General features: G+C 39.7%; 1 protein-coding gene across 2 annotated transcripts in view; it reads right to left on the bottom strand.

Moving 5' to 3' along the window:
• Window positions 1-15,565, bottom strand: part of LOC120547728 (formin-2) — a 53,928-nt gene that overhangs the window by 3,699 nt on the left and 34,664 nt on the right. For both annotated transcript variants that reach the window (XM_039783350.1, XM_039783349.1), the window contains exons 8-15: window positions 14,241-14,302; window positions 10,210-10,301; window positions 9,991-10,120; window positions 9,644-9,790; window positions 8,933-8,992; window positions 8,173-8,293; window positions 5,921-6,013; window positions 246-297 (exon numbers count right to left, since the gene is read on the bottom strand). In XM_039783350.1, coding sequence (XP_039639284.1) covers window positions 246-297; window positions 5,921-6,013; window positions 8,173-8,293; window positions 8,933-8,992; window positions 9,644-9,790; window positions 9,991-10,120; window positions 10,210-10,301; window positions 14,241-14,302 — 757 coding nt within the window. The remainder of the gene's footprint in view (window positions 1-245; window positions 298-5,920; window positions 6,014-8,172; window positions 8,294-8,932; window positions 8,993-9,643; window positions 9,791-9,990; window positions 10,121-10,209; window positions 10,302-14,240; window positions 14,303-15,565) is intronic.

The following is a 15,565-nucleotide window of genomic DNA, read 5'->3' as shown; positions in this document are numbered from 1 at the left end:
GGAACCAAGAGTCCTAAATATTGACAAAGCAGCAAGATTATATTTCTTTACTGCAGTGATAATATATCACTTCAAAGTGCACTGAATTGCATTATACGGTGTTGCCCATACCCTTAAATTCACAACTGTGATCACGGTTTTGACGCTTAAGAAAAGATCGAATGTAAACCCATGAAATGGAACAGAAGTGACTGTTCAGGTGAAGAAGCTGCAGAAAAATGTTTAAAGAAAAAGAAAGCTCTTACATCTTCTGAGTGTCTGCCAACTGCTTCTCTTGTATTTCCAGTTCTGTCTTGGCTGTAAAAGAAGACACGTTTTGATGAAAAGGAAAGAGGAACGCATAAGTAAATACAGGATTAGGTTAGGATTAGGACCGATTCAGGATTTCCTGTCACATCAGAAAAAACATCTTTTACCGACTATAAAACTTGTATATAGGAGAATTCCACACGTCACTATTACTTAAATCAACAGGCATCTTCAAGGTCAGTGATGTGCCACCAGGTTATTAAGTGTTGGATTGTCTGCTGTTGCACAACTGACAAATGAGTACTGCAGATCGTAGGACAAGTGCTTCTTTGTGCAGGGTTACTTCAAATGGAGACAGATGACTGTGTGTTTGTGTGTGCGAGAGAGTAACAGAGACAGCGAGAGGGTAAGAAAACTGGCAGTTGGACACCATGGTACACATTAGAATTTTTTTCCAGCAGGCCACAACATTTATCTCAGCCGGCCATCAGGATCCTTTTGACTGTGTTATAAATGATGATATAAGAGAACAGCAGTGAAATGTGAAAGCCTCACTCAGGAAAATGCTGCATGTTACTACTTATCAAATTTCAGATCCCCGCGCTGATTTTTCAATATTTTAAATATATTGTAGTAGAGTCGACCCCCGCTGTATTTTTTTTTTTTTTTTTTGCTGGTCTATATCCTTTAGCTAAGGTTAGACATTAAATTCTCTCCCACACAGCTTCTCTGTTCCCTCAATGTGAATTATCTGTAAGCTGCTACTGCCTTAAACTGTCAAATGATCAAAAATGACCTATGGCCTCCTCATGGCTTTCCAAGACAGACATGACAGTAGATGGGACGGAGAATCTGTCCTGGCACAAATCTGTGTTCTGCTCTTATCCCGGGAATATCTGGTTGCTATGTGTAATTGAAGCCAGAGCCACATCTAAAGATCTCAGACAAACCCATTGAGCCCAGCATTGTGCTTTACCATTCCACAGTGCTAAAATCACGCTGTAGCCCACAATCGTCTCCCTCTCTCTGCTGACGGCTCATCAATAAATTATGACAAATTGATAAATAATATGAATAGGGCTCGCTAGAAGCATCTTAATATCAGGACTGTGCTTTGTTCTTTGAGAAAAGCAGTTTTAAGATGCTACTCACCATTTACTATAACCCTGATCTGTAAGATTATGCTACAAGTGATGCAAAATCTATTTCTGGAAACATTGAACCATTTAATATGAGTTCAAAATGATTAATTGTGTTCTATCTACTGAGAAAATTTGGTATTGTAGAGGACGACGACTGAACTGATAAACACTGTATTGTAGGTTTATTTAAAGATCATGTGGTTCAAAGAGATACAAATCAATATGAATAGGGCTCGCTAGAAGCATCTTAATATCAGGACTGTGCTTTGTTCTTTGAGAAAAGCAGTTTTAAGATGCTACTCGCCATTTACTATAACCCTGATCTGTAAGATTATGCTACAAGTGATGCAAAATCTATTTCTGGAAACATTGAACCATTTAATATGAGTTCAAAATGATTAATTGTGTTCTATCTACTGAGAAAATTTGGTATTGTAGAGGACGACGACTGAACTGATAAACACTGTATTGTAGGTTTATTTAAAGATCATGTGGTTCAAAGAGATACAAATCAATATCTCTATTTAATACGTGCCTTTAATATAACGTGGTATGCATGTTGATTTTGACCATACTCTGCCAACATGATGTGACATCCTAAGCAGCAGAGTTGTAGCGGGTAGAAAAGGAAGGGAGAGTTTGACATCAGTCTTACTAATCTTTATGTCCATCAGAAACAGATTATCACATAGCCAGTGCTCTCTTGCTAGTCACAGTGACTCCATCAAAGGCCTGCATGCATGAGAATTTGTGAAGCGAGCGGGGAAAATCAAGCTAGACCAAACAGCAGAGCTCCAACAAGTCCGCTCCCACTGTTATTCTGCGGTTAGTTTCATGGTCAGAAAATAAACAAAAGCGGTTTAAACTGTGGAGCCAGAAACAGTTTAACCCCAGGCTTTTTAGAAATTACAGAAATAACAAAAATAAGACATTTGGCTGTTGTTCTTTTTTCACCGCCGCAGTGCAGGAACCCCAACAACCGTCTGGAGCCTTCTGAGTCCATGTTATGGTGCTTACATTCTGCTTTCAGAGGAAAAACCTCGTCATTTGCATCAAAGAGAGAGCTCCCATATTTCTCTCAAACACAGAGAGAAAGGAAAGGAGAGAGGAAAAGAAAGGGGTGGAAACGGGGAGAGATGCTTTCATCTGCAGACTTCCTTTAAAATGGACAGTGAGCATTACCGCGGAAGAACATATGCTATATATTATATTCTCATCTGAATACAAAAGCAGTTGGAGGAGAGGCCTGTGAGCTGGGTCCTTCAGAAAGATTGGTCACAGTCAACTAAATGTAGCCAAGGTCAAATCCAATGCTACATAAAGAATGACATTTAGCATGTTATGTTAAAACAAGCATAACAAATTAAGTCTTACACCTTTGAACTGGACTGCAATATCCCAATATTGTTGTAGATGTCATATTATGGAAAGAAAAAAAGCATGTCTGTGTGACATCTGGTGGACATGACTGATAAACATGACTACATTTTCAGTGGATTTTATCGGAACAATATCTAGAACAAAAATTTAGTAGTAGTGGTTAGCCTCCTTCAGAACTTAAAACTAGCTCAACTTCTTCTCTTCCTTCTTCGTTGCTCTGCCTAGTTGTAGTTCTATCCTATTACGTGCTGAGGGAATTTGAAAGACAACAGTTTATCCCGCCCCTCGGATTGAGCTCCGTCAATGGTGAGTTCCCAGACCCAACATCTTGATGTGGGGCTGGCTTGTCAGGCTACTCATCATCTACATAGATGGATTGGCACAAAACTTTTCATCTAGCAACACGATTAGGTTGCCATTTGTTTTGAGTGAAATGTCTCAAGAGATATTGGATGGATTTGCTGCAAACATTCCTGTTCCCCTCAGGATGAATTTGATGATGCTCTGACTTTTCATCTAGCGCCATCGGGTCAAATTTTTATGACCATACCTGAAACATTAAAAATATTCCCATCATCAACATTCAACTGTTTTAGTGCCAGTTAGCAAATGTTAGCATGCTAACATGCTGAACAATACCGGGGCGGAGCCAGATGATGTTAACATTCAGGGCTTGGGGGGGGGATACTAGAATTCCTAAAAAATATATACATTATTTGGGAAAAAGATGATAGTTGCTATTGAAAAAAAAAACATCATTCTGTAGAGCCTACATCTTATTTGGTATCTAAGTGTTCAACGGTCTTCATCATTTTAAAACCAGAACACATTAAAATTAACAAACAATTTTTTCACTTCTGCCACCTAAAAAGAGGAATAAATTGTCTGATGTCTGTTGTTTTGAAGTTATGCATGACATAAAAGAGGTAGGATAGGAGTAAACAGCATTACTAATCTTGAATTCTACTTTTCCTATACTACGCTGTAGAGTGGCAATATTTCCACAGAAATTGAACTTTTTGCTCCATTGACTTTCCAGTCCAGTCAGAGAGACTGAGGGGAAAATGACACACAGTTGAAGTTAAACTTACTAACTTCAAACTTAAATAGTGAACATGGTAATCATTGCTGTGCGCACAGAGCCACTAGCATAGCTGTAGACTCTTGTTGGAATGAATGGGAAATGGAACAGAAAGCTCATCGTTTACAATCAATTCATCATCATTGTTTTAACAGCCCTCTTAGTAAACACCTCCCTTTGAAGGTTTATTTGATTTCCTAATAGGAGTGAAGGAGTGATGGAAAGAGAGAAGAGGTCATGGAGGCAACATGGTGCTTCTAATCTCTCATTCCTCTGACAGACAAAGAAAAAAACGTGTTATTAGAACAGGACAGCAGATAGAGTGGAAAAATAAAGGAAGGCAGGAACTGAGGGAAAATCTTTAACAGAAGGAAAAAAGATAAATATATGACAATAACATATGACATATACATGTCATGACAATAACAGTTGACGTCAAAAGTACTAAAGTGAAAAGGAATCAGGTACCGAACAAGTCAGTTTTATTCCAACCTCTCAGGCTCTGTTATCCAAAGTGTGTGTGTGTGTGTGTGTCAACCAGAAAAAGACATGAAACAGATTTTGATAGGTTTCTGCAGACATAGAAGACTAACATCATTCTGATTGATGAGCTGCTGCGTTTACTCGCGTAGATATGCCAAGGGTACACTAGCACGGACTACTTTTTAAATCAGAAGGGATAAATTATTTGCTTCTTTAAATTTTAACTCCTGATGGGCAAAAAATTAAAAGGATAAGGCTGGTGATATTCTATTATTTATATATATATATATATATATATATATATATGCTGTTTAGGAAATTATTATATATATGTAAAAATTGAATATATTGAATGAAAGTGAAAATCTGAATATATTGAATGAAAGTCTGAATATATTGACTGAAAGTTGAAATGGAATCTGACATCATTGTCCGCCACCATCTTGTGTTTTCGTTGTGATTAATCCTAACCGAAGTGTGACACTATGAGCGACTCAGCAAGAAATCTAGTGTCAGCAATTATAAGCAATGAAGAGATTATTAACACACTGGCGAATGCATGTATTGGCCAAAACACTAGTAATGGTAACCGTATCCAGTACCGTTCTCCCAATGAAGAAGTTTATTCACTTTTTCATCAAGACCAAATGAAAGGAACCTCTTTGGTCAGGCAGGTCCCTTTCATCAGGCTCACTCAACACGCCTTTCATTCAATATATTCAGACATCCATTCAATATATTCTGACTTTCAGTCAATACATTCTGATGTTAATTTAATATATTCTGATGTTCATTCAATATATTCAAGGTTCATTCAATATATTCAAACTTTTATTCAATATATTCAGACTTTCAATATTCAAGGTTCATTCAATATATGCAAGGATCATTCAATATATTCAGACTTTCATTCTATATATTCAAACTTTACTTATAAATGATAATTTCCAAAACGGCATGCCATTTTTTTTCTATATATATATATATATATATATATATATATATATATATATATATATATATATATATATATATTATTTTTATTTTTATATATTATTTTATATTATTTTATCTATCTATCTATCTATCTATCTATAGAGTTTTTCTTTTTTTTTCTCTTTCAATTGTCAAATCTCATGAAAAGACAATATTTTCCAACTTCCTTATCATGTGTTGTTCAGCCCCAGGCCAATTTTTATCCAGCTCAACACATTAAGGTTGCATACAGGTTGCAAACCTACAGTATACTATAGCAATTTTTCATTAAAGAACAGTGTGTATGTATAAAAAAAATACACTACAGTGCCCATGGTAAGGGAAATGAAGGAACATGTCACCTACGGTGCGACTGACTGATGTTCTTTGTTTTTGGACAACCATAAAGGCCTATGGCACAGAGCAATAAGATATATCAGGCGTTGGCTACACAGACAAAATGTGTTAGTAGGATCTGTTCATTGTTGGTTTTGGTCTTTTGATGGGATTTGTTGGCAAGAAGAAAAATACAGAAATAGATTATCCTTTAATGAGACTGATCAAAGTCTTATTAATCATCAGATTCAATTGATTTGGAAAACAGGCTCACCTTGGCTAAGAAATTCCTCCATCTTGTCCTTAAAGGGTTGCACGTTCTCTTCAGAGGAAAACTTGCAAACCTTCTCTGTCTCAGCCGAGCATACTGAAACAATAAGACATGATCATGATGAGAAAAAAAAAAAAAAAAAGTCTGTTGAGAGCAATAATATGTTATCCAGCATTTGTGTTGTAATTGCAAACTTTACACTGCACTTCACCCCAGTTGAGCCTGCTTTGATAAGTCCCTGCTGAATTTCTGCTGAATAAGTGTCGGCAAAGACTTAATGACCCATAATGACTAATAAGGCACCCCCAGGAACCAGGAAGGCTTGCGCTCTGATCCCGGGAGAAAGTTATCGTCACGCTCTATCTGCAACCATTACGGATACACAAACTCCGCTCAAGAGCCTTATAGGTGGAGAGGCCATGAGGCGCTTAAGGGAACAGGGAGGTCGGGACTGGGCAAGTGGTAACTCATAGACCATATGGTGCCTTAACCAAAAAGGTACACAGCGAGCTCTCTCCACTGCGTTGCTTACTGATGTCCTTCGGGCCAGCCAAGGCCATTTGTGCACCGCCTACCAATCAGAACCCCCCTCTGGGAACTGTCATCGAAGCCCACGTCTGTTAGAGCATTCAGCTGGCTGTGCTAGGTAATGAAGAGGTCTGCAGGTATAGCATGTGATGATGTATTTATGTACGGTCAGCATGTGCCACTGCCACTGGGGTCAAAGCAGACACAAGTCCATTTCCCTTGCCAGCAACTCCATCTTTATGCATTGCAAATAATGAACAGCCTAAAGAATCATTATGGCAGAGGAAAAACAATATTTGGCAACATGGATCAGGCACCTGATTGGTTTAGCAGCAAAGATACATAAAACATGATAGAGAACAGACCAGGTTTGGGGAATCACACACACACACACACACACACACACACACACACACACACACACACACACACACACACACACACACACACACACACACACAAAAACACACACACACACACACACACACACACACACACACACACACACACACACACACACAGGCACTTCAGTCCTTGGAAAGTGTTCGGAGTGACTTGAGACAGAGTAATGAAAGGAAGGATTTCCCAACTGCCTCATTCATTAGGACTCTTTTCACTCAACCAATCAGTTTGGCATGTCGAGTATAATCCAATTTCCACACTTTTTTCCTGACGTCTCGATATGCAATAACATAACTCATTCTTGACCAAATTTTAATTAGCCTTAATAAGCCTCTTTTATACGTTTACTAATGTTATACAATGTATGCATTTAAAAAAAAAAAATACCAACACAAAATGAATGGGACTGCAGTTTTGTATTTTGACTTCATTGAGGGATTACATTATTGTAATCATAGTTCAATAGAAATGATGGCTTACTCCTTGGCTTGTGAAACCCACTAAACAATAATTTAGTTTTTTTCCCCCCACCTAAAGTTGATGGTTAGTGCTGACAAAACTTTAATAAAAAGTTTTACCTAAATATAATAATTATATGTTTATGATATAAAAAAAAGCTGGTTAGTCATGGAAAGTTATGCAATAGATTAACCATGTGTATAGGTTCAGGAATTGATTGAACAACAATTGAAAAGTCAGCCATTAACTAAATCAGTCCATCCATGAATCATATTTAGGAACCCCCCCTCTGGGCAAAGTGCACAGCATGCACGGATACATGCAGGAGTCTTCTGATATTCTCCTTCAAAAACAGTCTCCTTGTTGTGTGTTGGAGGTTTGCGCCTTGCAGGGTGAGGCGATTCAGAGCAACAGGAGAGCCTTTTCCCATTTACTGAATAGCTGCAGAACCTTTGATAGTGTACACAGCTAGTGGAAGTTACCGGACCTTGCCCCCTCTATATTTTGATCTCTATTTCATGAGGACAGTAAAGGCACACCAGGTCCAACAGGAGTCTACATCTGACAAGTCACATCTGCTTCTGGTTAACTCGTCTGTACAACAAACAGATGCTATCTCTCTGTTGACCCGCCTCTACGATCCACACATAACCATAGCTGGTCAGGTTTGGAAAAGTATTTCCATTGTGCTAGGTGGTATGTGCATGGAATAATACATAATCTATTGCTGCATACTGTAAATTTCCTTGTGAGGGTATCTTGGAATATGATATGACACCTGCCAAATCTGCCATTTGCTGGATATGGCATGGCCAAGTTTTGGAATTACAGAGGGGATATTGTGTAATGTAGGTTGACGACAGTACCATTGAGGTCTTTCTTCAGCTTGCGCAGATCTCTTTGGAAGTCCTCAAACTTCATCTGGGAGGCCTGGAAAAGGTCCTGGGGCTCAGGCAGTGAGTAGATACACGTCTCTCTGCCAGCATCCTGGTAAAGCACAAAGCACAATTGTGCACAAAATAAAAAAAACACCAGTGTCAAAGTCAATTGTCCTCAAATGGCAGAGGGCCTCTCAAGTATACACTGTACACACCAGGCAGTATTGAAATACATGTCTTTAGAGCCCTACATGTTCTTATCAGCAGTCCAAACATCCCACAGAAGATATGGCTAAAACTACAGCAGATAATGACAATTAAGCTTGGTGCAGAAATCAGAGTAACTACAAGGCCATTATGAGTGCTACAGCCATGTCATGCAGGTTGATTTTGGCAAGCAGCACTCTACTGAGTTCATCTCATCTGGAGAACCTAATTATTTACACTAGCGCTCCTTTGGATGCTGTGCCAATGAACAGACTGCAGGTTTGAATGAACCCAGACCAAAGCAGAGCGAGAGCGGGAGATGAAGAGTGAAAGATAGAAAGAGAATTATAAAAGAGAGCCAAGGAAGGAGAGAGATTTGTTTTTGCCGTAAAGGAAGAAAGAGAAAATAAATAATTTGATAAAGGATAAGCCATGGTATCCTCTGGCAAGAGAGGAGATGAAATGAGAGCTCTGGAAGGATTTCTAAGCAAATCAGACTAAAACAGAAAAGTGATTCAAATAAACAGGAAGCAAAACATACCTCATCAAAGTGCCTTAAATAGTAAGCAACAATGTAGGACAAAAGACTCCGGGAGTTATCCTGAAAGAAAAAGATCCAAATAAATAAACCCCTTTATTTATTAATTTAATCATTTTGGAGCAGGGACTTTCAATTTGTGCAGGGCAAACAATAGAAACAGTGGTCATAGAAGTTGGGGATAAATCATGGCATTGGAAAAGCAATACAACAAAACATGACTATGCTGGGCTGTCATAACTCTGAGTTAGTGGAAAGTTTGATGTTCTTTATGGATACCTTACCCGGTCCACCACCACAAAAACTCAAACCACTGTGTCCTTATATGGCAGTGCCAAGAGCACGCTGAGCCCATTGTGATATTGAATAAGAACAATAAACAGAAAGGCCTCTCCTCTAAATCTGCACAGTTATGGTCCTTGTAGTTGGCAGCAATGAAGGTCCCTTTTCAACTCCTGGACTCTCAGCTCTGGGCTCAACCATAGATAGGACAACTGTAAAACTGAGATCGCCATTTTCCCACACCACTTATTTTTTTAGTACAATGTGAATTACAGAATAAAGCGGTTTCTGTGGGAGCTCATAAGTTATCCTTTGCGTATTTTACACACATACACTACAGTCTCCTGTTTGCTTGTGAATAACACTGAATAGAGTGTCTGCTCTTGTAGAGTGAGTGATGTTTGCCTTTACCCCTGTAACACACAGACTCACACTGCTCTTAACGTCCTTCAGTTTTGGCAGAATGTCCAAGGTGAAGCCGTCGGCCTGCCCTCGAGACCGATTACCTCCGTTCATGAAGTTGCCAAAAGCCAGCACCAGGCCAAGCACCTGGAATACACACTTACCATTCTGAAGAGTCTGACACACACACACACACACACACACACACACACACACACACACACACACACACACACACACACACACACACACACACACACACACACACACACACACACACACACACACACACACACACACACACACACAATGGAGGCATGAAGGTTAAATAGAGTGACAGAAAAGAAAATTAAATGAGTAGAGGGCCAGTGGCTCACCTTGCATACTCTCTGAAGGATTTCTATTTTGCGGAGGATTGAGGTGATACATTCATGGAAAGTTGACTGAAACAGGATGCAGAACACTCGTTCAGAGAAGTTGGGGATTTGGGATAACTGGAATAGAAACCTGATAAAGGCACAAGATCAGTCACCATCTATTTAAAGATACCGCTGTAATGTAATGAGTTTGGTTCAGAAGGTAGATTTGGCGCTTACTGTTCAGGCTTGTCCAGTGGCTTGGCATCCTCCTTGTCTTTGGAGGATTTAATATGCTTTTTAATGCCATCCATCTCATCATTTTGTGCTCTCTGTGCAATGAAAAAGCAAATTAAGTTAATATGAGAGTGTATGATATATAGGCAGGTGAAACCCAGAGGTCAATATTTTATTTGGTTGTCTCCATAAAGTTTAAACACTACGTTTGTGAGCAACGCAATATTTCAGCTGTTGTGCGACCGCTTTCCACACATGCGCGTTTGCCGTGAAAAGATACAGGTAACGCAATTTTCTGTTCACATTAACGCCGCATGTTAAAATCCGGTGCTAATATGGCACCAGTGCCCGGTATGTACCAGAAGGAATAGCAACATGGATTCCGGTGCCTCATTACGATGCCCCCTAAATGTCTGTGCTAGGTTCGCAAAGAAGTTTACGTGCATCTCTGCAGAAGCATAATTCCAGTTTTACAGTTCTTTGATAAATTGATAGAGTACCCTGGATGTTACTTTTATCATTAGGACCTCTGAGTCACTAGAGTCAAGCAAAGAAGTATATAATAATAATAATAATAATAATAATAATAATAATAATAATAATAATAATAATAATAATAATAATAATAAATAGATGTCAGTTTATGAAGAAGATGTGATATGATCAACAGCACCGGCCACTAGCTAATTGGACCTTGAGGTGACGATGTTTTGTCAATTACTTTTTTGTTTTCCGGGCCAAGAATGAACCTTGAACTTCAACTTTGGAGCCAACATGGACAACAAGTCCTTAAAGCGCTCAGAAAACATTGACATTTGAACATCTACAATTCCGGGCAAACTCCATCTGCTGATGAAGATCATGCCATGTGATCACAAGACCCTGAGCAGCTAAACTTGAGATCAGTTTGTTTTGTCAGTTTAGTTCTCCATTTCTTTATGTCTACAGACAAACTTTAGCTCCAGCGAAAAATTATTCTGTCGTTTTGTACTTAAACTCAACCGAATGCCAGTCTATACAGTTTAAGTTTCAGAAACGCTAAAAGAGCTGCCTTGAGCCACACTAAATTCCTGACTATTATCCTGCTGTCAGGCTCTGGACCACAGTTTTATACAAGGTGGTATGAAAAAAACGGGCCAGAAATGCCACTTTGTTTCACAAGAGGCAAAGATAATAGATGTTAATGTGTCTGATGCAGATGGGCAAAACAATAAAACCATCCCCAGGAAGAGAATGTAAACTCTCAGTCCCTCCAGAGCCCATGGACCCCCAAAGTCGAGTCGCAGCAGTCTGCTCTCTCTCTTGGTTTCTTTCCATCTTTCTCTCTAGGGTTTGGCCTCGGCATGGATCCTTGGAAAACATCAAACACCAGCATCAAACGCACTGAGAGCCCGATTAGTATTCTACACACCGCTGCCTTCTGTTGATGAGGGCAAGCTCTCCTTCGCCTTCTCGAGATGTTTTCAAGTGTAAATATATTTAATACAAAGCAGATCCTTTTCAAAGGGCAGCAGAGGAGCCCAGCAGTGTTTGGTATAATTGGGGACAAGTAGGCATTAGCGTGTGATCTTTGAATTGCTAGGGCATGTTGCAGTGGTTGTTAGCATGAGAAATACAGTCCCATGTGGAATATCAAATGCAAAGGAAAGTAGGATGATATTTGTGATGCCAGAATTCTACCAGTAGCCAAGTGGTATTCATTAGCCAGGTTTCTAGTGCAGGGCTAAACAGAGCCAGCCAGGGCCTAATCACTATTTATGCCACTCAATTTTCAATGGAACAACATTTGTGAGATTATTTGTACATTGAGCTGCCAAAGAATAGTGTCCAATTGACAAATTGCATCATGTTATAAACATGCAAAATATATTTAGACATCACAAGGCATTGTCGTTAAAAAGAAAGAAAGTATGAGGTGATTATTTGTAGTGTAAGAGTTCGTAGGAGGGACTATGGCTCTAACTGGCCTCCATGACATTTAGCTACCGTCAGCTGAAACGAGTCTGAACTTCAGACAGCCAGTCTGGACCCAGATTACGGCTTGTGATATTAGAGGGGAGGGAGTGGTGTCCCACTATCACTGTGACCCCCTTTAATGGCGGTGGCTTATTGTTCAAAGAACAGGAGTGGCTGTAATCCGCAGCTCATAGACTCCGCGGCTCTGTCCCTGCCTGTGTGGGTTTCTGTCTCTGTGTGCATACAGTACAGTAAGTGCACAATTGTGTGGGTCAAGATGTTTGTTTGCGAGCATGTTTGTGTGTGTGAGAGAAAAAGAGAGTGATTGCAGTGTGTGATCTTGCTCCTTGCACAGTGAGTGAGGGTGTAACCATTAGAAGCCCCTCGCATTCCTCAAGACAGGCTGACTGTGCTGCCAACTGTGGTTTAGGGGGCTGGAGACCCACAGACAGGATGGAGTCTCGCAATACAAAAGAGAAACAATTTGGCTCCTCAACTCAATAACATAGCCTTAGGCCATAAGGGGGAGAAGGAGAGAGAGGGAGAGGGCTTGAAGTCTTGGGGTGAGTGTAGAGGTTAGAAGACTTTTGATCCTCAGTTATGACACATTGGTTCATAACTACAGCTTGTTTCAAGCCTCAGTCTCATTCCCATGATCAACATTATTAATATGCCTCTGGCAGCCAAAGGTCCAAGCCTTTCCTGTGTAGTTGTGCCAAAAAGCAATTCACAGGAATTTCACAGCATCTAAAAACTGTATTACAGCTGAAATGTGGAAAACATGCCTGTTTTCATGTTCCATTATTTACTGACCTGACTTCGAACGAGTCCTTAGCCATTTCCACTGGGCGGGGGAGATTTCCTATCAGTGAGGCTTGATGAATATGTATTCACTGTATACAAGGAGCCCTTCATAGCCAAAATGTAGACATATTGGAAAGTAGTGATGACAACTCCGTAATTCTCTTTATGCTAATATTATACGATACAATGTGGTCATTTCACTTGGCAAAGTTCAGTCTAGTCTCTCACTCTCTCTAACTCTTTTTTTTTAAACCACACCAGCACTTTCAAGAGGAGCTATGTGAATCAAACACTGGAGTATTCCCAACATTTCCCTGCACAGGGGTATTACAAAAGTGATGTCAATCAAATCCAGTGTGAAGAAAACATGTTTACTATGCAAACGTGTTGGTTCCCTTCCAGGCCAGCAGACAGACCTACACAGGACTCTGTCGCCAAATAGCACACATAACAGTATGGATTGTGGCTCGCCTCTATGTTTTGCACACTTCCTTTAGTTCCCCCTTTTAAGTGGAACATGGAATAAGAACTCCACATAAAGTAATATGTTCACATTGAAGTGACATCTCCATATGACCAAAAACATATTGCTTTATATTAACGTATATATGAACATTCCAATTTAATTAAAAAGTGGATTTTTTTCCCCACCTACACTGTATACAAAAGTTCAGCTTTTTGATAATCTTTGGCAGTTGGTTGTGGCTTACCCTCAGGGAACTGCCAAATAAAACAACACTAACAGCTGATTAATTATTATTTTTTGCCATTTTGTTGATATTATGGCTTGTTGAGCCTTCTTAGGTTTCATTCTATAATACAATGATTGCCTGTTATTCCTTTACGGCATGACATGTGTAACCATAAATCATTCTATTTGTCACAAGCAAACTGTTACTGCTGCAAAAATAATACTTCTACTGCAAACCACAGAGGAAGAAAAAAAGACTAAGGTTTTCCCACACCGAATGCTGCACTCAAGATCAGCCTGAGCTGTCAGTGGTGTTACTTTGTATAATTTGACTGGGTTTGTTGCTCAACACTGTATTTATATGGTTCTGTATTAGCAAGAAAGTGCAGAAATGTATGTCAGTTTGGGATACTGTCTTTTAACTGGTCTACTGACTTTACTGAAACACTGTCCACATGAGCCTTGATCATCCTTCCTTTAAAGTAAAAAAATTGCAAAAGTAAATTTTTTTTATGACTGCCGTAACCATAAAGACATAGCTCCAATTCAAAGCTCCACAACCTGTTGGATATCCTGTACTCACATTTTCATAAAGGGCTTGCAGAGTCTCCAGATCAACGACAGTGTTGTCCATATTTAGGACGGCTGTGGATGAAAGGAGAGGAAGACATGGTTAATGCTAACACTAAAGCATGTCATGACAATTCTCCGCTACCTTCGAGGAATACCATTAACAAGTCAGAAATCACAGCAACATTAAACAGGGCTCCGCAATTATAATCTCAAGATTAGAACATTTAGCTTTGACTGAAACAATGATTACCAACATTGGCAGAACACCTTATAAAATCTTTGTTTTGTTGCTTTGCTGGAGCTGAAGGTGGCATGAAACAAGGGCAAAATTCTCCCTGCAATCCCACATAAAGTGTCATGTGCCGCATGCTGTGAGTTACATAGATATCTGCTCTCATCACGATAGCATGGAAGGGGCCACAAACTAAAACATAAATACGAAGGTCTTAGAAATCTGTCAAAGGTTCAAAGATCTGTGTTTGAACTCCTGTGTTTGAATTCCTGGTGTCGCCTTTTTGTCTCGGCGCGAGGACCTGGCGCCCAAGAGCATTAATCCTTTGAAAGTAAATGTTTAAAGACAAACAGAGCCCGGGGGTCTGCGGTGTTGAGGCTGAGGTGTTGCTGTACGCACAATCACCCAGCGAAGCACTCGACACCTATATATGTATTTCATCGTGCTGTGTTGTGTCACATTGTTTTGATCTGCTGATTTGCTGTAGAGGTACAGGGGGAAAAGCTAGTGTCAGAAGGGATAAAGCAACTTGGAGTAATGGACTCAATGCACAATGTTCACTTTGCATCACATCTTATGCTTTGTGAGTGGAATTCTTATAAGCTTTAACTTTAGTAAAAAGAATAAAGAAGAACTTGAAAAAAACTAAATTAGAGAAAGGGCAGGCATTTGGAAAAACCTGGAGTGACTTTTGTACTGTTCCAGTCAGTGTTTTTAGCTTTGATATTTCTTTATCTCTCTTTATATAATCCTGCTGCCTTTTTAATCTCCTCACTCTTGTGCCACAAGGGCAAATCCACTAGTTATTTCCCAGTTCTTTGCTGTCACTCTCTAACCTCTTCACACTCTCTCCTCTTCCAACGCCACCACAGAAATAACTTCCTTCTCTATGACTCTCTCCCCATTTCTGTTTCTCGCACTCTTCTCTTGTTACCATTTGGTTTTCATTACTATCTGAACCAGAGTCTGGCTGGCTGGTTTGATTGGAGACAGCTTTTTAAAAAGACATGGGAGAAAGCTGTATCATCACTCTGACACAGACCTCTTATGACCAAAAGCCAGACCCATCTGCCTGGGTCTACCCCGACTACCACATTCAACCC

This window comes from Perca fluviatilis, chromosome 19, assembly GCF_010015445.1.
Source record: "Perca fluviatilis chromosome 19, GENO_Pfluv_1.0, whole genome shotgun sequence".
NCBI lineage: Eukaryota > Metazoa > Chordata > Actinopteri > Perciformes > Percidae > Perca > Perca fluviatilis.
Note: the sequence above shows the minus strand (reverse complement) of the source record. Positions and strands in the feature narration are given on the sequence as shown.